General features: G+C 42.2%; 1 protein-coding gene across 2 annotated transcripts; it reads left to right on the top strand.

Annotated features, from left to right (window-relative positions):
• The first annotated feature begins 222 nt into the window (after positions 1-222).
• Positions 223-21,364, top strand: PSMC2 (proteasome 26S subunit, ATPase 2). 2 transcript variants are annotated; one of them, XM_061640464.1, is made up of 13 exons: positions 771-817; positions 1,288-1,397; positions 2,179-2,216; positions 3,144-3,225; positions 4,108-4,207; positions 4,746-4,877; positions 6,415-6,487; positions 6,634-6,729; positions 12,378-12,542; positions 13,230-13,317; positions 17,477-17,679; positions 20,864-20,960; positions 21,064-21,364. In XM_061640464.1, exons 1-13 carry the CDS (start codon positions 786-788, stop codon positions 21,219-21,221), a joined length of 1,374 nt encoding a protein of 457 aa, XP_061496448.1. In that variant the 5' UTR covers positions 771-785; the 3' UTR covers positions 21,222-21,364. The 2 variants fall into 2 exon arrangements, with proteins under 2 accessions (XP_061496449.1, XP_061496448.1); XM_061640465.1 differs by lacking the exons at positions 771-817; positions 1,288-1,397 and adding an exon at positions 223-435.
• The last annotated feature ends 9 nt before the right edge of the window (positions 21,365-21,373 follow it).

Here is a 21,373-nt window from a genome sequence, read left to right as displayed (position 1 = left end):
TCAGCGGAGCGGATGGGTGTGCAGTTTCTTAGGGAGGGAAGGGATGGTGCGGGGAAAAAAAATTCCACTATCTCTAACCGGAAGTTCTAAAGAAAGATGCATTGTTTTTTGGGGTAGCTTTCAATTTAAGACCGAAGTTTCTAGCTGTGTACCACGTAAACTTTTTTTTTCTATTTCTACGTGGACCATAGAGTTCTTCCACAACCCATCTCTTTCGCTCACGGGCCTTTTCCGGTGCGTGTCGGCTTCTTATTACGTTTATCCTGTTTAGCCACGGAAGGAAGTAATTCTAAGATGCTGTGTAATACGCATGCGTAGTAGCGGCTGGCGAGTGTGTAGTTCGGTCAGCTTGAGGAGACGAAACGATGCCGGATTATCTGGGAACCGATCAGCGCAAAACCAAAGAAGAGGAGAAGGAGGATAAGCCCATCCGCGGTGAGACTTTAATCCAGGCGCCATTATCTGGGGCAGTTACAGAGAAGAGAATCCCTAATACTTATTCCCAGGTCTCCCGGTGAGACTCCAATGCGCATGCGTTTTACGCAGGAATGCCGTTCTCATTTCCCATCCTACCTTCTTCCCAACTTCTCCTTCCCTGTTCGGTCTTCTTTTGGGCTTGGGTTACGGGCAGGCCAGTCTCCGTGTATCCCCTTAGAAGCGAGTCCCGCTACTGGGTCTAAATCGGTGTGCATAGTGTCGCAGTCACGATGAACTTTTGCTAGTACCCCGGTTTGCTCTGTCCATTGCTTGGCCGTCCCCATAAAACCAGCCTTCCCCAACCTGGTATGTTTTGGACTACAGCTCCCATCAGCCTGAGGTGGTACAAAACATCTGGAGGGCTAATCAGTTTGGGGAAGACTATTATAAACTCAGCGTTACTACTAGGTATTTGTATAGATACCACTTTAGCGTGTTCAGAGTGCTTCCCCAGACATTAATCTTGCTGTAGTCCATATCGGAATCCTGTATGGTAAATTGCTGCTGTTATCCCTGTATTGCTGATAGGCTAAAACAGAGTGGCTTACCCAAACACCTAAAGAGTTTGTGGCAGAGGCAAGATTTGAAAGGACTTCTGTTATTTGCTGCTGTACACCAGCAAAGAAGCAATGTATGGCAGTGGCAGTAATTAAAGAAGTGTTCTAAATTGCTTTCCTGCCATAGCTCCCAGGACAGCTTATAATGAAATCATCGTGCAAAATCATAATTTCAATATATTTGTCAGACCATATGAAAATATAAAATTATCAAAGCATTGCAGTATGATAAAAGCAGTGCCTTTTGCTCCAGGTACCTTATTCCAAAGAAATTACAACATCTGCCAGAAGGAATAGGGCCTTTTCAGGTATTGCCCCGAGGCCTTCTTTGTGTTGGCCTTTGCAAAGAGAAAATTGGATCAGGTAAACTTGATGCTTTCAAAAAAAAAGTTTTCAGTAGATATGACATTTTTGGTAATGTTGCAACTGTTTTCAAATTATTTTATTGATGATTTTGTTTTGAATGAACTGTCTCCAACAAACAGCATAAGTAGACTACTTATTAAAATATTGGTAGTAAGTTCTATTGAAATCAGTGAGATCTGCTTCTGAGCAGAGCTAGGATTAGACTGTGTCTCTTTAATCCAAAACAGCTGATCTGTGGTAAATATGTGCTGCCACTGAATGAATCTATATGTGTGTAGGTTAAAAACCCCCAAAGCAAGCAAATAATAAAAGTTTCACTGTATCTATACTACAGTCATGCTTGGGAATTGCATTCAAAATACTGGATGATCGAAGTTGAACACCTTTCATCCAATCATGACTTGTCCATGACTTACTTAATTTCAGAAGTGAATGACATGAAATGTCTTCAGGAGGTTATTTGCCTTTAATATTGAAGAGGTTTTTTTTTAAAGAACATTTGGAATGTGAACTAAAAAGCATTTTAAAAAAATCATATGTTCATGTATTTTCAAGGGTGTTTCTGATGTTCTTATAATCCAATCTGTTTGGTCATATGTAGATTTCACAGAGTTCTGTGGAACTGTTTTCATAGTTTAGTATGTCAGTGGTACCTGACAATGTTATGGTGCTGCCTACTGTAATGGCCTTTGACATCTGGAGTGTGGACTTGTCTGTTGGGAAGTAGTGCAAAATGTAGTTTTACTTTTTAATATCATCTGCATTATATCTGTTACAGCTTTGGATGAAGGTGACATTGCTTTGTTGAAAACCTATGTAAGTATTTCATGCAGTTATAGCTTTAAAACAAAATTAGTAACATTGAATAGTTTGGGAAACATCTGTATTAACAAAATTCATTTGGCTAGAAAGTATACTTGATTAAGGCTGAAATCTTAAACAGACTTAGGCTGCAATCCAGTACATACTTACCTAGGAGTAAGTCCCATTGAACACAGTGGAGCTTACTTCTTAGTAGACATGTATTGGATTGCAGCCTTACTTAGGTAGTAAGCCTCACTGAACACAGTGCAGGTTAGTTCTAAGTAAACATGCATAAGATCATAATGTGAGTTTTCATGTTCTAGCTAGAAGCTTTTAATTTCAGCTAAATAACAACTCTTCAAAACAAAACCCATTTTGCAAGGTGGAAACTGAAAGCCTAAATATTACAGGTTAATGAGCAGTTTGGTGAAAAGATTGAACGTTCTTTTTGTGCCATTTGCTGGACCAAATGAACATTAAGTAAATGTATGTCTTATTTGCAAAAAGTTGTGATGGGGCTCAAAGCTCACGAACAAGATGATTTGGAAGTGTTGTTCATGTATGCACAAGCTGGCACTTCCAACAAATTGGGTTCTTAACCTCTAAAATTGTAGCATGTTCTCTTCTCTGCTAAATCAAGGCAGATATCCTGGGGAGGCTGTGACTCAATGGCAACATGTGCAGAAGGTTCCAGATTCAGTCCCTGGCATCTCCTTGTCAAAAGTACATTGAGTAGCAAGGCTGGGAAAGACCTCTTGTTGAAACCTTGCAGAACCACAGTACATGTTACCAGGCTAGATTGACCAGTGGCTTGATTCATAAAGCTTATATGTTCATAGGTATAGGTTACAAAATTTGGGGAGTATCTACTAAAGTTCTATTGATATACCCACCAACGTTTCTTGATTTTCTCAACCTTATAATCTTTTTCTAATCCAGGGACAGAGCACATACTCGAGGCAGATCAAGCAAGTAGAAGATGACATTCAGCAGTTACTTAAGAAAATCAATGAACTCACAGGTATATATTTTTCGTGTCTATTAAAAGCTCTTGTCTTTTTCATGGTAGTCTTGACTTTTCAGTTTATCTTGCCCTTGAGGTAGCTTGTGGTTCTTAGCCTATTCTGAAAAACGGAGTCCTATGGTTCATTATTGCTTACTTGAAGATAACTCAGAAGGATGGGAAGGTGAACAAATGAAGGAACTGAAAGCAGAAAAGACTTCTTGAGCAGAGAAAAAAGGGGAAATATGAAACGGGAGATGCTGTCAGATATGGAAAGGAGCTTCAGTGTAGCATTTGGGATGTTGATGTTGACATGGAAAAGGATAGCCAGCATATACTTTAAAAACTAGTCTGGCATAATTCCTTTTTTGGAGGAAAATGCAGGATATAAATCAAATAATAAAGTTTAGAGCATGAGCCAAGACTTGGAAGTCCCCAGTTTAAATCTGCTTAATTGTGAGCTCATTAAATAATATCTCTCAGTGCTGGGATGTCAAAGATTGCTTGAGCTCATTTTGCTGTTAGAAAAAGCTCCATGTAATTTTTATTAAACAGAGGACCGACTCTTTGCTTCTGATGTTGTCACCTAAAATGCTTTCCTGTCCCTGTAAGGTTTATGAACCTGTTGAGTATTATGTAGCATTGATAAAAATGTAAATGTACTGCCTTCAAGTCGATTCCAACTTATGGCGACCCTATGAATAGGGTTTTCATGAGGCTGAGAGGCAGTGACTGGCCCAAGGTCACCCAGTGAGCTTCATGGCAGTGTGGGGATTCGAACCCTGGTCTCATATACCCTTTTCTCATATGTAAGGAGCAGTGGCTGCTGCAACTGACTGAGGCAAGCTAGTGCTTGAATATATAGCACTGCAAAACAACTATTTTTCTGTCCTTTTTTAGGTATTAAAGAATCAGACACTGGCTTGGCTCCCCCTGCTCTCTGGGATCTGGCAGCAGATAAGCAAACTCTTCAAAGTGAGCAACCTCTGCAAGTGGCAAGGTATGCAAATACTTCATTTGGCCAACCATAGGAGCAGAGAACTCTTAAAATGAATAGCATTCTAGTTGCTTTTATCTTCTGCATGTAACAGATGATCCCTGTTACAAACTGAAGATATCAAAGGGTCCCTTCTAGAATCATGTGCAGAGTTATTCTACAACATGACGATTAAAGCTTTTTATGTAGATCTGTTTGCTAAGAACTGTTCATGTGCATATTAATTTAATCTGACATAGTTGCATCCACTGGATATACATCTTAAGATCCAGGTATTTGAAATTTCTGGGGACAGGAGAAATAACATTGAAGCAGTTTTTAGTTTGATATTTAAAATGTTTCTTCTTATGTTGTTGCTGATATTTTAGATTTTATGAAAAAACAAAGAAATAAGGTAGAATTTTGAGTTATGGTTACTTAGGCAAGAATAGTAAAAATTTAGCCTTGCTGTAAGTTCTTTGAATGACAGTTGGCTGTGTGGACACATTAAATCTTAATTTGTTCACAGATTGCTGGTTTAAATACTTTCCTTTTTGGTTAGGTGCACAAAGATAATCAATGCAGATTCTGAGGACCCCAAATACATTATCAATGTAAAGCAATTTGCCAAATTTGTGGTCGATCTTAGTGATCAAGTGGCACCTACTGACATTGAAGAAGGGATGAGAGTTGGGTGAGTTAATACCAATATTTTATTGCTCTTCCTTCTAGTTTCTTGAACGGTAACTGAGGGTAGAGTTGGTAGCATGCACATTTATATTCATCTTTCTATATTGCCTTTCTGCCCTAAACAGAGCCCCCAAAGCTATTTACAAAATCTCATTACTATTAAAAAACTGAAGAGTATTAAAAGAAGCCAAGGAGGAACAAATAAAATAATTCAAAAGCAAATAATTGCTTGCCTGTCTAGAAGACATCATAGGGGCCAATCTAACCTCTGTTGTGAAGAGAGTTCCACATTTGGGGTGCTGCCACCGAAAAGTCCTCTCTTGCATTCTGGTAAACCATACCTCTGTTCGGAGTGAAACACATAGTAGGGCTTCTGAAGGTGTTCACAGTTGATAGGCAGGTTCAAATGGGAGGAGGCAGTATTTCAAATTTCCTGATCCTATGCCATTTGAGTTTTATAGGTAATTACAAGCATTTGGATTGGGTCCAAAAATGGAAATGATAGATTCTTTATATTGTCACATAGCAAATCTCACTGAGCAGTATACAATTTAAAAAATTGCACAATAAAACAAAACAAACTCATAGACCCCTAAAACACAACAATATTGATAAACATCCTACAAGCAAGGATTGAAATGGATAATTCTCCAGATGAAAATGAGAGTGCAAGTCAGTAAACATTTTCTGAAATAAAATCGTCTTCTGCCTTCTAAAAGTGGGTGAAAAACATTGGGAACACCGAATCTCTAGGCAGAAAGTTTCACTACCAGAGTATTGCCATAGAGAAGGCTCTGGATCCTGTTGCAACTGGTCTGCCTTCAGATAGTGAACCTACTGGTCTCATCAGAAGCTGTTAATGCACAGAATATATAGAAGGAGGCATTCTGCATAAGATAAACAGGGTCCATATCATGTAGAGCTTTAAAGGTCATATTGAAAGCAGAGTTTTTTAAAGGGTCTGAACTATATAGTTCCTGGGGTCTGTTTCAGCTAAAATTGACCGCTGCATTTGAGCTAGTTGTAATTTCAAAACAGTCTTCAGTGTGATTGCTTGGTCTAGGCTGTAAAATGCAAGCCAGACAGCGGTCAGTTTTGCACCTAGCAACCACTGGGAAAACTCGATTATAAGCCTGATATGAAACTGGAGTTTGGTCTTGTGTTCTTCTGGAGTATTATTTGGTTGTAAAATGACTTGCCCGCAGAATGATTCAAGGAAAGCAAACACCCAAGTTTGAGCTGAGATCAGATACAAGTTATGTAGTCCCCAGGAGAGGGGATGGGAGATGCAATTAGGGAACTGAACAACTTGCCAGTCCAGTTCTATTCTTTAAGAATGTAGCTGTATTGTCAGATGACATAATCTGCATGCTGGTCCAATTGAATATACAGTAATAAAGGCAAATAATATCTTCATGTAGAGCCGCTTCTTTGACCTATCAAAGGAATGCTTTGGGGGTGTGTGGACTTATTATTCAGTAATCTATTTGAGGGCTTTGGGGAATATATTCAGTTAATAACCAGTCAACCTATTTCTGCAGTGTTGACAGAAATAAGTATCAGATCCATATCCCCCTGCCTCCAAAGATTGACCCAACTGTTACTATGATGCAGGTAAGAACCTTTTTCTTTTCTTTGTTTGCTTTTTAACCTTTGTAATCTGACTTGGTTTTAACTAGCTACTCTTATTTCATAAAATCTGTAAAAAAAATGCAGTTGCAAATAATAAAGGTGTGTGTACATCTGTTTTTGTAATAAAGGTAGAGGAAAAACCTGATGTCACTTACAGCGACGTTGGAGGTTGCAAAGAACAAATAGAGAAGCTAAGAGAGGTGGTGGAAACACCCTTGCTTCATGTAAGTATTATTTATTATTTTATTTATATCCTGCCCTTCCACCCAGCAGCAGCCCAGGGCAGGAAACAAAAGCACTAAAAACACTTTAAAATATCATAAAAAGAGAGCTTAAAATACATTAAAACAAAACAAATTTAGAAACATTTTTTTAAAAAAAGCTTTAAAAACATCATATATAAAAAAGGGTTAAAAACATATTGTTTAGAAAAAAAAGGTTTTTAAAAGAATATTAAAAAGCTATTGCAGCACAGACGCAGACTGGGATAGGTCTGAACTTAAAGTCTTTCAACTTATTGAAAGAGGAAAGTCTTCAGTAGGCGCTGAAAAGATAACAGAGATGGCGCCTGCCTAATATTTAAGGGGAGGGAATTCCACAGGTTAGATGCTGCCACACTAAAGGTCCGTTTCCTATGTTGTGCAGAACAGACCTCCTGATAGATGGTATATGCAGGAGGACCTCACCTGCAGAGCGCAGTGATTGACTGGGTATATAAGGGGTAAGGCGGTCTTTCAGGTATCCTGGTCCCAAGCTGTATAGGGCTTTATACACCAAAACTAGAACCTTGAACTTGACCTGGTAGCTAATGGGAAGCCAGTGCAATTCTTTCAGCAGCAGGGTGGCATGTTGGTGATATCCTGCCCTAGTGAGTAGTCTTGCTGCCGCATTTTGCACCAGCTGCAACTTCTGGACCAACCACAAGGGCAGCCCCACATAGAGAGCATTACAATAATCCAACCTGGAGGTTACCAGTGCATGGACAACAGTGGTCATGCTATCCCAGTCCAGAAACGGCCGCAGCTGTCTTATCAGCTGAAGCTGGTAAAAGGCACTCCTAGCCATGGAGGTCACTTGGGCCTCTAGCAACAAAAATGGATCCAGGAGCACCCCCAGACTACGAACCTGCTCTTTCAGCGGGAGTACGACCCCATCCAAAGCAGGCAACTGACCAATTATCCGAACTCGGGAAACATCAACCCATAGCACCTCTGTCTTGCTAGAATTCAGACTCAGTTTATTGGCCCTCATCCAGCCCACCACCAAGTCCAGGCAGTGGTCCAGGGCTTGCACGGCCTCTCCCAATTCAGGTGTTATGGAGAAATAGAGCTGGGTATTGTCAGGATACTGCTGACCCCTCGCCCCAAATCCCCTGTTAACCACTTCCAAGGGATTCATATAGATGTTAAACAGCATGGGGGACAAGATGGTACCCTGTGGCACTCCACAGCACAATTGCCAGGGGGCCAAAAGACAGTCACCCAATGCTATTCTCTGGAACGACCTTGGAGATAGGGTCGGAACCACTGTAAAACAGTGCCTCCAATACCCATCTCGACAAGTCGGCCCAGAAGGATAGCATGGTCAATGATATCAAAAGCCGCTGAGAGATCAAGTAAGAGTAACAGGGTCGCATTCCCCCGTCCTTCTCCCCATAAAGGTCATCCATTAGGGCGACCAAGGCCGATTCAGTCCCATAACCAGGCCTGAACCCAGACTGGAATGGGTCAAGATAATCTGTTTCATCCAAGAGTACTTGCAATTGCTGCACCACAAGCCTCTCAATTACCTTCCCTAAGAAGGGGGTATTTGCAACTGGTTGGTGGTAGTTATAAACCAATGGGTCCAGGGTGGGCTTTTTCAGGAGCGGTTGGATCATTGCCTCTTTCAAGGCGGCTGGAACCACTCCCTCCCACAAGGATGCATTGACCACACCCTAGATCCACTCTGTCAAACTCCCTTGGCAAGCTTTAATAAGCCAAGAAGGGCAAGGGTCCAGAGGACACATTGCTGGCTGCATCATCACAAGCAGCTTGTCTACGTCATCAGGCCGCATCAACTGAAACCGTTCCCAAGAAGTTGCAGCAGATGTTGCACTGGGCACCTCATTGGGGACTACAGTAGATGTGGATAGGGCATCAAGACTGCTACGGAGGCGAGCAACTTTACCCTCGAAGTGCCTTGCAAACAGTTCACAGTGGGCCTCCAAAGGGTCTAAGACTCCATTTCCTGGAGTTGATGTCAACAGACTCCTGACAATATGTAAAAGTTCCACTGAACGGCTACTTGAGGATGCGATGGAGGCAGAGAAGTGGGCTTTCTTCACCGCCCTCATCGCCACACAGTAGGCACGGTTATGATGTTTTACTTGTGCCCGATCAGCATCACAACATGTTTTTCGCCACTTGCGCTCAAGTGCGTGGACAACAGCGGTCAGGCTATCCTGGTCCAGAAACGGCTGAAGCTGGTAAAAGGCACTCCTAGTCACGGAGGTCACCTGGGCCTCTAGTGATAAAGATGGATCCAGGAGCACCCCCAGACTACGGACCTGCTCTTTCAGAGAGAGTACAACCCCATCCAAAGCAGGCAAATGACCAATTATCCAAACTCTGGAACCACCAACTCACAGTGCCTCTGTCTTGCTAGGATTCAGACTCAGTTTATGGGCCTTCATCCAGCCTACCACTGAGTCCAGGCAGCGTTCCACGGCTTGCACGGCCTCTCCTGATTCAGATGTTACAGAGAAATAGAGCTGGGTATTGTCAGCATACTGCTGACACTTCACCCCAAATCTCCTGATGACCACTTCCAACAGCTTCATATAGATGTTAAACAGCATGGGGGACAAGATGGTACCCTGTGGCACTCCACAGCACAATTGCCAGGGGGCCAAAAGACAGTCACCCAATGCTATTCTCTGGAACGACCTTGGAGATAGGGTCGGAACCACTGTAAAACAGTGCCTCCAATACCCATCTCGACAAGTCGGCCCAGAAGGATAGCATGGTCAGTGATATCAAAAGCCGCTGAGAGATCAAGTAAGAGTAACAGGATCGCACTCCCCCTGTCCTTCTCCCAATAAAGTTCATCCATTAGGGCGACCAAGGCCGATTCAGTCCCATAACCAGGCCTGAACCCAGACTGGAATGGGTCAAGATAATCTGTTTCATCCAAGAGTACTTGCAATTGCTGCACCACAAGCCTCTCAATCACCTTCCCTAAGGAGGGGGTATTTGCAACCGGTTGGTAGATGTTGCAAACCAATGGGTCCAGGGTGGGCTTTTCCAGGAGTAGTCAGATCACCACCTCTTTCAGGGTGGCTGGAACCACTCCCTCCCTCAATTATGTGTTGACCACACCCTAGATCCACTCAGTCATACCCCCTCGGCAAGCTTTAATAAGCCAAGGAGGGCAAGGGTTGAGAGGACACGTTGCTGGCCACATCATCGCAAGCACCTTGTCTATGTCATCAGGCCGCATCAACTGAAACCGTTCCCAAGTAGTTGCAGTAGACGTTGCACTGGACACATCAATGGGGACTACAGTAGATGTGAATGAGGCATCATAACTGCTATGAAGGCGAGCAACTTTACCCTCAAAGTGCCTTGCAAACAATTCACAGTGGGCCTCCACAGGGTCTAAAACTCCATTTCCTGGAGTTGGTGTCAACAGACTCCTGACAATACAGAAAAGCTCCACTGGACGGCTGTTTGAGGATGCAATGGAGGCAGAGAAGTAGGCCTTCTTCGCCGCCCTCACCACCATACAGTAGGCATGGTTATGATGTTTTACTCATGCCCGATCAGCCTGACAGTATGTCTTTCGCCACTTGCACTTTAGCCATTGTCCAGCCTGTTTCATTGTCCTTAGCTCACTGGTGTACCAAGGGGCAAACAGCACTCCACAATGCCGGAGAGGGCACTTGGGGGCAACCGTGTCAAGAGCCCGACGTCCCTCGCTGTTCCAGAGCGTGACAAGGGCTTCAACAGGGTCACCTGTTCTATCTACTGGGAATTCCCCTAGGGTATTCAGGAATCCTGTGGATTCCATTAGTCTCCAGGGGCGAACCATCTTAATCTGTCCACCACCCCTGCAGGGAAGGATCGGAGCCATAAGTCTAAACTTCACCAGGAAGTGATCTGACCATGACAATGGAGTGACATCCACCCCCCCATCTCCAGACCACCCCTTCCTCCATCTGGAGCAAAACCAAGTTGAGGGTGTGCCCTGCCCTATGTGTTGGGCCAGTGACAACTTGAGACAGTCCCATGGTCATCATGGAGGCCATGAAGTCCCGAGCCAGAACACTAGAGGCAGCCTCAGCATGCACATTGAAATCCCCCAGCACTATCGTTCTGGGTTCCTCCAACACCACAGCCGAGATGGCCTCTGCCAGCTCTGTCAGAAAAGCTGCCGGGCAGCAGGGTGGACGGTACACCAGCAGCAACCCTAGTTTACTGTCTCCTTGACCTGACACCAGGTGCAGGCCCTCACAGCCAGCTCCAAGACAGAGCGGTTTCCTGGTGACAAAGATGGAAGTTCTGTAGACCACAGCAACTCCTCCCTCCCTCCCTACCCTGCAGCCTGTGCTGGTGTTGCACCAAGTATCCAAGTAGTCAAAGCTGGGTCAGATCAACTCCTCTCAGCTCACCCACCCAGGTCTCGGTAATGCACACCAAATCGTCACGTTCATCCACAATCAAATCATGGATGTGAGTGGTCTTACTGTGTACCGATCTGGTGTTGAACAACAACACACACAGGCCAGTGGGCATAGCAGATGAGTAATGAAGAACCCATCCATGAGAGGAGTAGCAGCAAGGAACAAGGCGCAGATTGCCTTGCCCTCGTCTTCTATGGTAAATCACCACATCCCCATGGCTATATTTCCCTCTACCCTTGATCACTGAAATTGGGGTGGCATCACCCATGTTCCCCCGTACTAAGACTCCTCCTAAACACCTGATATGGACCCAACATGAGCCCACCAACAAAAGCTGCCCGAGCCAATTATCCCAGTAGGCCTCTGCGGGAATTGGGAACAGTCATACCCTTTCAAACTTGTTCACATAGGTAAGTATTGAACAGAGGGCGAGTTTGATATGATGGTTTTCTTCTCTTGAGGCTGTCAAGGCTATTGCAAATGCTACAGAAACCAAAATAAGTCTTCAGTAGTTAAAAGAGTTGTAAAAATCCATTTATGTTTACATTGTCAAGACTGAGGGTATTGCCTTTGTCCACCTTCTTGGGAAAATAAGAATTGCTTTATTTGATGGCACCAAGCTCCATCTGATTCATCATTTTGCTTCCAACTGGATACCTCTTCTAAACTCTCGCAAGCAGAGTGTGAAGGTAATGCCTTTCCCTTGTAGTTTGTCTCACTAGTATTTGTTATTCAGAGAGATGCTACCCCTGTTAGTATCTTTTACACACATTTAACCCTCCTATGATCATGCTGAATGGCTGAATGGGGCAGTACTGTCTCTGTGAGATCACAGGCAATGTGTTACTCTTGAAGGCTCTGAGACAGGGGACGCCAAAGGGAAATGTCTTTCTCTACTCCACTTGCAATGCTGAAGCTTCCGTGAGTCCTTACTGACTTTGCACCAACTCTCTTGCATTACCACCATTCTTTATAACATTCTTGCCATCTTGTGTCACAACCACTGGGGTTCCCTTTTGGTTTGTCCTCTACCTCTTTAAAAACAGAATAATTTCCTGGTAATTTATTGATAGTGCTACATTTGTAATGCTTTGGCAAGCTTGGGCTCCTTCAGGGCCTTTGCTAGCAACAGCATTGCCATTGGATACTTGTTACGCTGTGTGTTTCATCCTGCCTGTACAACTTCTAAACCTATTGTGTCTCCTGCAGCCAGAACGGTTTGTCAATCTTGGGATTGAGCCCCCTAAAGGAGTGCTTCTCTTTGGCCCGCCTGGGACAGGAAAAACTCTCTGTGCTCGTGCTGTTGCTAATAGGACAGATGCCTGCTTCATCCGAGTGATTGGATCTGAGCTGGTGCAGAAATACGTAGGAGAGGTAATGAAAGTGGGAGCATGTCCATGCATTTGTGCTGAGGAAGATCAAGAGTTTTCATAAGGACCACCCAAACTACACTTTGATTAAGCCCTAGGTTTTAAATGCTATTTCTCAATATCTTCATATTGCTTTATGTGCTGATAATTCTATACAAATGGTATGTCTGTGACTCTAGTTTTTGAAATAGTCTTTTCCTGTAATGTTATGCAGTATAATTTGAAATCTGACTGGTTATATATATTTGTTCATGCCTTTTACAGTTGTGGATGCATAGATTCAGAAACCTGTATAGGGTAGAAGGGCGGGATAGAAATATTTTAAATAAATAAAAAATAAAAACATGATTTGGATTCCTGCATTGAGCAGGGGGTTGGACTTGATGGCCTTATAGGCCCCTTCCAACTCTACTATTCTATGATTCTATGTAGGGTGCATGAGAAATGGTATGATGTATGATAGGCTATTAGCATTGGTTGGTGTAGTTACACACAGGTATGGCATGGAAGAAATTGCAACTAAAATGATTTCACATAACTGCAAATATTTGAGTTCAGGCTTATCTCTTGACTGCTAGATTCATTTGGGAAGCTTTAATATTTGCTTTTACAATCTTAACTCAAATGACAGTTGGCTTATATAAAAATAAACAATGATCGCTCTCTCTCTTTTTTGTTTTGTTTTTAATAGGGTGCTCGAATGGTTCGAGAACTCTTTGAAATGGCCAGAACAAAAAAAGCTTGCCTGATCTTCTTTGATGAAATAGATGCTATTGGAGGTTGGTGTTGCCTTACATATATATGTATTTGCTCAATATCTTGTGTAATGATAGGTATGAGCCCTCTGTTTTATTCATAATACAAATCACATAATCTTTTACTCAAGAAGGAGCTCTTACTATGGACATATTACCATCTTGTTTTCCTTTCAAACACAAGTAACTTAAATGTTTTTAAGGTGAGTGATAATTACTTAAAATGTGGAATTTGCTTGTTTCTGAATGCTGAATGCAATTCTAACATGCCGAATTACTTTTTCTGCAGCCTTGGAAGACACATGGGAAGATGTTCATTTGAAAGCACCTCCCACATCAGACATTGGCCTAGCTTACACATTACATTAAACCATAGTTAAAATTCATTAATAGGCAAAAAAAACCTTGTGGTTTAAGAACATACCTATAGCCCACAGATATTTCTATCAAACTTCAAAAAGCAGGGAAATTGGGCAGCTATAGTGAATGCACCAGGGGAGCAGGAGACCTGACCTCCTCTCTGAGATATTGTACTGCCCTACAAATTTGTCAAAAAGCAAACCCAATTTGGGTTGGTCTTTCACAGTCCAATCCACTTCTTGTGTAGCTTGGAAGAATTTGGTAACATGTGCCTCTGAGCATATGGTGAGTGGTGGCAACACCTGCCATCTCCAAAGATGGAGAATTACATTTTGGTATGTTTGTTGGTGTTCTTACTTTGCTTCTTTCCTGTGTTACTATTGTTTCTATAGAGAATCTAATCTAGAAAATTTTATTTCCCTCATTATTCATTCTAGAAACCTGTGTCAAATTTATTTTTATTAATTTCAAAGCCTTTTTATTGGTCAGTGTCATATGATGGTGAAGACAGCCTTTTGTGTTTCAAATTGGAGGTTATGTTCTATTTCTATTTTGGGTGCATTAACAGTTGAATCTGAAACTGCAGTTTGATGTAAAATCAGACTGATTACAATACACTGCTACTTAAGCCATGACTCTAGCTGTTGGAAAAAACAAACTTGACCTGCCCAAGATGCATGTGTTCAGCCTGCTATGTTTAAACCACTTCATTTAAGGCAAGATGGGCACAGTCAATTAAAAACATAGAGCACACGTAGCATTTTGCTAGAATATATTTTACCTACCACTGTTTTATCTTGTGCAAACTGAGACTCCTGATGTCCACTGAAGCGTATTCTGCAGAATAGTCAGTGCCATTATTCCACAATTATATTTGGAGTCTTTTTTGTGTAAATTTTGCAAAGTGTTGCTGTACTTCACATATTCACAGAAATAGAAACAAAAGAAAATGATTTCCTATAGGAAACTTCACTAAAATTGCGAAGTAAATCAGACATATTCAAAGTAACCATCTGAACTATATCACCTGTCTTAATAATGTTGCTTCCTCCGTGCTAAAACAAGATCACCACAGCACATGCCTTTCTATTATTTGGGCTGATTGCAGGTGTTGCCACCTCTCACCATATGCTCAGAGGCACGTTACCAAATTCTTCCAAGCTACACAGGAAGTGAATTGGACTGTGAAAGACCAACCCAGATGGTGTTTGCTTTTTGACAAATTTGTAGGGCAGTCCAATATCTCAGAGAGGAGATGAGGTCTCCTGCTCCCCTGGTGCATTCACTATAGCTGCCCAATTTCCCTGCTTTTTGAAGTTTAATAGAAATATCTGTGGGCTATAGGTATGTTCTTCAACCGCAAGGTTTTTTGCCTATTAGTGAATTTCTCTGCTTTTTAATCTGGGAGGTAAGAAAATGGGATCCTGAAAAATTTGCTGAGAATGGATTGACCATTTGAATGCTTATTGAGTTCAGTGGGATTTACTCCCCTGTAATCATGCTTAGGATAGGTGAAACTGTCCACGGGAGGAGGGAGAGGGAGGAGGAGGATGGGAGGGGGTAGAAGAGGAAGGGGAGGAGAAGGGCAATTTTGATCATTTGCATGTTTGAGTTTAGTGGGATTTACTCCCATGCAATCATGGTTAGGATAGGTAAAACTGACCAGGGTGGGAGGGAGGGAGAGCTGGAGTGGGTAGGGGAGGAGGAAGAAGGAAGGGGGGAGGGGAGGAGGAAGGGACAGGAAAGGGGAAGAAGGGGAAAGGCAGGTCCGCATGCTTATTGAGTTGAATGGGATTTACTTCTATGCTATCATGTATAGAATAGGTAAAACTGACCATGGGGGTGGAGGAGGGGGAGGGGAGAGGAGAGGGAAAGAGAAAAGGAGGGGAGAGGGGAGCAGAAGGAGGAGGGGGAAGGAGGGGATTGGAGGAGGAGGGGCAAAGGAAGGGGAGGGCAGGTTTGATCATATGCATGCTTACTGAGTTCAGTGGTATTTACTCCTGTGCAGTCATGCTTAAGAGATAAAACTGACCATGGGGGGGAGGAGGGGGAGGGAAGCAGAGGAAGGGTAGGAAGGTGGAGGAGAGAGCGGGAGGGAGAGGGAGAGCGGGAGGAGAGGAGTAAGGGGCGGGAGGGGGAGATTGGCTGTGTAGGTGGGCACTGGGCAGAGGGGATGCACCTTTCCGAAAGGAGAACATTGTGAACAGTATCATTGCTTTTCAGTTCCTCCCACCTTTTTATTCTTCTTCAGGCACATGTAGCCTCTCACCCACATTTAAACCAAAGCTGTCCCTGGCCACATCCACACCAGACTGTTATTTCAGTTTTGGCAGTCATGGCTTCTCTCAAAGAATCCTGGGAAGTGTAGTTAGTGAAGGGTGCTGAGAGTTGCTAGGAGACACCCTATTCCCCTCACAGACCTTCAATCAGAGTGGCTGACTGTTAAACCACTCTGTCCACTGGAGGTCTGTCAGTGGAATACGAGTCTCCTCTCAGCACCCTTCACAAACTACACTTCCCAGGATTTTCTGGGGGAAGCCATGACTGTCTCAAACGAAATCAAAGTCTGGTGTGGGTGTGGCCGCTTGATTAGGCAAGCCAAGCAGGTGTGAGTCTGGCGTTTAGAACTCTGACAGTTGGTTCTTACTGAGCATGCCTGACATCACCATTGAGTTCAAGCCAAAATTTATTAATGAATTAAAAATCAGCCAGACATCTTTTTAACTTTTTAACTGCAGAAGATGAAGGTCAGAGTATGGAGCAAGGTCAGTATCAGGATTACAGGTACTCTGTGAACATGGCTGATTTTTAATGAATTTCAACAGATTATGATAACTTTTGACAGAAAAAAGTCCAAAAGGGCTTTTGGTTTTTTTTCTCTCTTTCTAGATTTTGAACTCTCAGTTCTCTCTGACTGTTTTGTGTATCACCGTGAAAATTTACAGGGTTGTTAAGCGTTTCTCAGTTCAGGACTATAAGTTTTATAAGGTTTTGTCTTCAAATGAGCTTATGGGAAGCATCAGAATGGGAAGGGGGGGTATTTTCAATTTAACATTGCGGAGTGTGAAAAATCCACGCTCGCTACAGTATACAGCCAGTCTTGTGGCTGCATAATAAACGGTGGTTTAATGTGAATGAGCAGTATGCCAGTGCACGTTGTTCAAAAGTCCACCCAACATTCTTCCTCCACTACTCCTAGTTTTGTGAAGAAACATAGCAGAGTAGGGCTTGTCATTACATACAAACCCAGGCTCGTGGCTGTGCTTCCCTCCAAACAAACCATGAGTGGAAGCAAATGTTTGTTCTTGGCTTACCACTCATGGTTGGAAAGAAGCAAACTACTCGTCTGGGTTTTCATGCAACAACAAAGCAGGCTCTGGCATTTTTTCTCCCTGGCCTGGCAAAGGCAGGAATGGGGGAAGAAAAGGCAGGAATGGGGGAAGAAGCAAGGGTGGACTTTGGAATGGTTCGCTAGCACACTGCTTGTTCACATTAAACCATAGCTGAATGTAAGGTGCAAACCAGGCCCCTCTCTCTCCATGTAAAGTTAGCATGTTTGGAAGAAGACTAGGTAATAGAATGGCAAAAGCAACTTGATCCTTGACCCTGTCAAGGAACAAGGAAAAGTATTTCACCTTCAGTATTGGTACATCTTCCTTGTAAGATGTTGTTCTTTTTTAGAATGTAACATTTTGATTTCTGTTTAACTGTAGGTAACATGGTAAGGGAGGGAATTTGAATTCCATCTTGCAGATGGCTTTTCCTTTCAAGGGTACAGGCTAACAAGGCTGTCTTATGTGTTTTTCCCTCAATCTCTTTCTAGGAGCTCGCTTTGATGATGGGGCTGGAGGAGACAATGAAGTCCAGCGCACTATGTTAGAATTGATAAACCAGCTTGATGGCTTCGATCCAAGAGGCAATATCAAAGTACTGATGGCAACTAACAGACCTGATACTTTGGATCCAGCTCTGATGAGACCTGGGAGACTGGATAGGAAGATTGAATTTAGCCTACCAGATCTGGAGGTTAGAATTGTTTATTTTGATACTAAGCAAAGTCAGTAACATTGCATGTACTAGCATTTGAGTGATTGAAATGGAAAAGGATCTTTTATATTAACTTTCAGAAAATGGATTGGTTCAGGTAGTCATTCTGCCCCATATACAATCCTTACTTTAAGGAAAGAGTCTGGTGGCAAGTAATACTGTAAAGTTTTAGGCCTTTCTTCTCTTTTCTGGTCCTTGTGTGATTGATTGTGTTTCAAATGTTTTTTTTTTTACAATAATTTTTATTCAAATTTTCATAAAACATACAAAACAAAATCATAAAACATTCAAAGACAAAAAACAAAACAAAACAAAAATGATTAAACAAAAAAATAAAATGTTGACTTCCCATTTGTCGCAGATCAAATCAGTTGTAGGTCTACAATATATAACAATCCTGTCTCTTAAATTATATTATAAAATCACTTTCCTCCAGTAGTTGTCTTAATTAATCATCAAATCTCATAAACATTACTTTATTCTTTCCACAAAAAGTCAAAGAGAGGTTTCAATTCTTTAAGAAATATATCTATCAATTTTTCTCCAAATAAACATGTCGATTAATCCATCTCGTTAATAATAATAGTAATCTTATTGTCATAACCATAGTCCAAATAAACAAATCGATTAATCCATTTCATCAAAATCTGTTAGGTCCAATAATTTCAATAGCCATTATTCCATTATCCATATTAATTCCATCTTCCATCTTCAATAGTCCTGTTAAGTCCAGTAATTTCAGTGTCCAATCTTCCATTATCAGTATTCCATAATAATCTTGCTGTCATAGCCATAGTCATATAATAAGAGTCTGATGGGAATTTCCTCTATCCCAAATATTTTCTTGCCATCAATTCTGAACAAGTTGCTGAAATATTGTTGTAAAGTCATATCTGTGTTCTTCTTTTTTACAAAATGTACTGGCTCATCTCTTGAGAGTTTTTCCATTGTCACATGGCTGCAGTTAATTCCATATATTTTCTCTATGTCAAGCTCCATCACGTCATTCCAGTCCAGAAGATTATCCAAGCCATTGATAACTTTATCTCTAATATCTTCATTAATTTCTTCAGAGATAACGTTAAATTCCAAACAGTAGATTTTATTTCTAATATCCATAAACTCCAGATCTTTTTCCAATTCCACATTTGTTCCAATCTCCAGGGCTTGTATCTTCCCTTTATTTTTTCTTTTCTCATCTCTGATCTCATTCTCCTCTCTCACAGGATCCCCTATTTCTTTAAGCTCCTGCGTCATTTTGCTCAGTTCAATTTTCAGCTCCTTACTGCCCTGTCGCAGGGTTTGTTTCGTTATCTCAATCTCATCCATTATTTTCTGAAACATAATTACTTCCAGATTCTCAGCCACTTTCTTGATTGCCATTTTTAAAACCACGAAAACAAAACAAAACAAAAATAAAGAAGAACCACTTCTTATTTCAGCAACAATTGGGTTAATATTCCAGGCTTGATGACATCACAGTATAAACAGAGCAGCCTGCCTTATCTCTCTATGTTCAAGAACACAAAAGAAATTTAGTTCCCAGCATCAAAACAGTTAGTGGCGTCGTGAAGAAGCAGATTCGTCAAAATAAAATAGACCAAAAAGAGAATAGTCCCAGACAACATAATGTTCCTCGGAATAGAAATCCCTCTTCTGTTTATATCTTTAGAATGCACTTCCAGGACAGCTTTTTGCAATAGAAACAGAGATAAGCTGTTAATTTCGTGAATAACAGAGAAGAGTTATAGCTCACCCAGAAGTTCTTTAAAGCTGATTCATTTGACAAATCTCTTTTTGCTGCAACAATTTAAACCAAGTAAAAAAAATAATAGAAAGAAGGGTGCTTGCCTGTTAGTCCGTTTTCTCTTTGAAGAAAAGATAAACGTATCGCATTAATCAGATAGAGCTTGTTTGGAAGTCCATCCGGCATTGCTGGCTGGACCTTTTCTCATAAATTAATGAAATCCAGTCCTCCCAACAAAAACAGGCTTTTGAGGTTGATCTCTACGTTTCTCCCTGCCCGGGAGAAATTTCATCAGTCAAAAAAAAATGTTCTGACTGATTTATATCTGAATAAGCTTCTTTTGAGGCGGGAGCCCGTCTCAAAAGCAGGCACAAGCGAAGTCACCCTTCCCGGAAGTCGATTGTGTTTCAAATGTTGTGGGGATTTTCACTCCAGTGACAAATTTCCAAAGGAGTAACTCTGTGTGTGGGGGGAGGAGTCCTGTAGCACTTAAAACTAATAAATATATTGTGGTATATGCTTTCATGGACTAGAATTCACTTCATCAGCCACTCAGTCTGACAAAGTAAGCTCTAGCCCATGAATGGTTGTGCCATTGCTAAATGTGTTTGTCTTGAAGATGCCACAAGATTCTGTCTGAGCTTTCTGTTGTTATGAGGGAATAACATGGACAACCCCAGCACACTAGGAAAGTACACTATCTTAAGGGCAATATCCAGGGGTTTTTGGAGGGTGGGTAGCTTGGGCAAGGCAACCTTGGTGGGCCCTCTGCCTCATCAGCATCCACCAGCCCAGAGATGTGATGAGCAGCAGTTGCTGCTTGCTCACTCACCTGCCCTCTCCCTGTGGGTGGTGGAGAAGGACCACCCCACTGAATGGGCAGGCAAGAGCTTGGTGGAAGCTGCTTCCTTGCTGCAGGTGGGCAAGGAGCAGCTGCTCTGGATCTTTCCAAGGTACTGGAGCCTCAAGGGCTGCCTAAGGTTACGTTCTCCTGATGTTAACCCTTCATGTTGGCTGAGCAATTTGCTTTCCTCCTAACTGCATCACTGTACATCAGGGTGGGGAATATCAGACCTAGGGGCTGAATGTAGGCCTCCAGGCCTCTCTGTCTAGCCTTAGGACTTTTCCAAGGCCACATTTCTCACTGGCCCTACTCAGTGCCCTCCTTGAGTGCTTTTGCCTGACTAGGATATATTTGTTTGTTTGGAGGGAGTGAGGTGTGGCTGGGATGTAGCCTACTGTATAAAGGTAAGAGTCACATCTCTTGCCCTGCCTGCTTTTTCTCTTCGGCCCTCCCCGCCATTGACATGTGGTCTCTGAAGGTGCCTGCAAGGGATGTAGCCCTTGGGCTGAAAAAGATTCCCCACCGCTGCTATACATTCTTATGCTTGGCCTGTTTTTGATTTTGTTTTTTAGGGACGAACTCACATATTCAAGATACATGCCCGTTCAATGAGTGTTGAAAGAGACATAAGATTTGAGTTGCTGGCTCGACTGTGTCCTAACAGCACTGGTAAAAATCAAATACTGTAGTTCTTGTTTATTTTTGTTCCCCCCATCTTGCTTGGTGGTGGTAGTTGCTTCAGATTTTTACATCCACTTTTCTTCCGTACAAGGTGCTGAAATTCGGAGTGTCTGTACAGAGGCGGGTATGTTTGCCATCAGAGCGAGGAGAAAAATTGCAACTGAAAAAGACTTCTTGGAAGCTGTGAACAAAGTCATCAAGTCATATGCCAAGTTCAGTGCTACACCTCGCTACATGACTTACAACTGATCCTGAAATAGCCTTCATACTGATAATTATATACAGAGTAATATCAAGAGTGTGATGTAACCTCATGTGTGTGATGTAACATAGTTGGGCAAGCGAAGAAATAAATGGAATATTCCATGGTTGTAGTTATAATACAGAACAAACATGTACAC

The sequence above is a fragment of the Rhineura floridana genome, chromosome 8 (assembly GCF_030035675.1).
Source record: "Rhineura floridana isolate rRhiFlo1 chromosome 8, rRhiFlo1.hap2, whole genome shotgun sequence".
Taxonomy (NCBI): domain Eukaryota; kingdom Metazoa; phylum Chordata; class Lepidosauria; order Squamata; family Rhineuridae; genus Rhineura; species Rhineura floridana.
This window is presented reverse-complemented; position numbering and strand designations above follow the sequence as displayed.

What these genes read in the sequence shown, in the direction of transcription:
- PSMC2 (XM_061640464.1), top strand. Translation starts at nt 786, where the DNA reads ATGTTTTGGACTACAGCTCCCATCAGCCTGAG. An exon ending in TGCAGAAATACGTAGGAGAG is followed by an intron (nt 12,543 to 13,229) that starts GTAATGAAAGTG and finishes TGTTTTTAATAG; the next exon opens with GGTGCTCGAATGGTTCGAGA. An exon ending in ACTGTGTCCTAACAGCACTG is followed by an intron (nt 20,961 to 21,063) that starts GTAAAAATCAAA and finishes CTTCCGTACAAG; the next exon opens with GTGCTGAAATTCGGAGTGTC.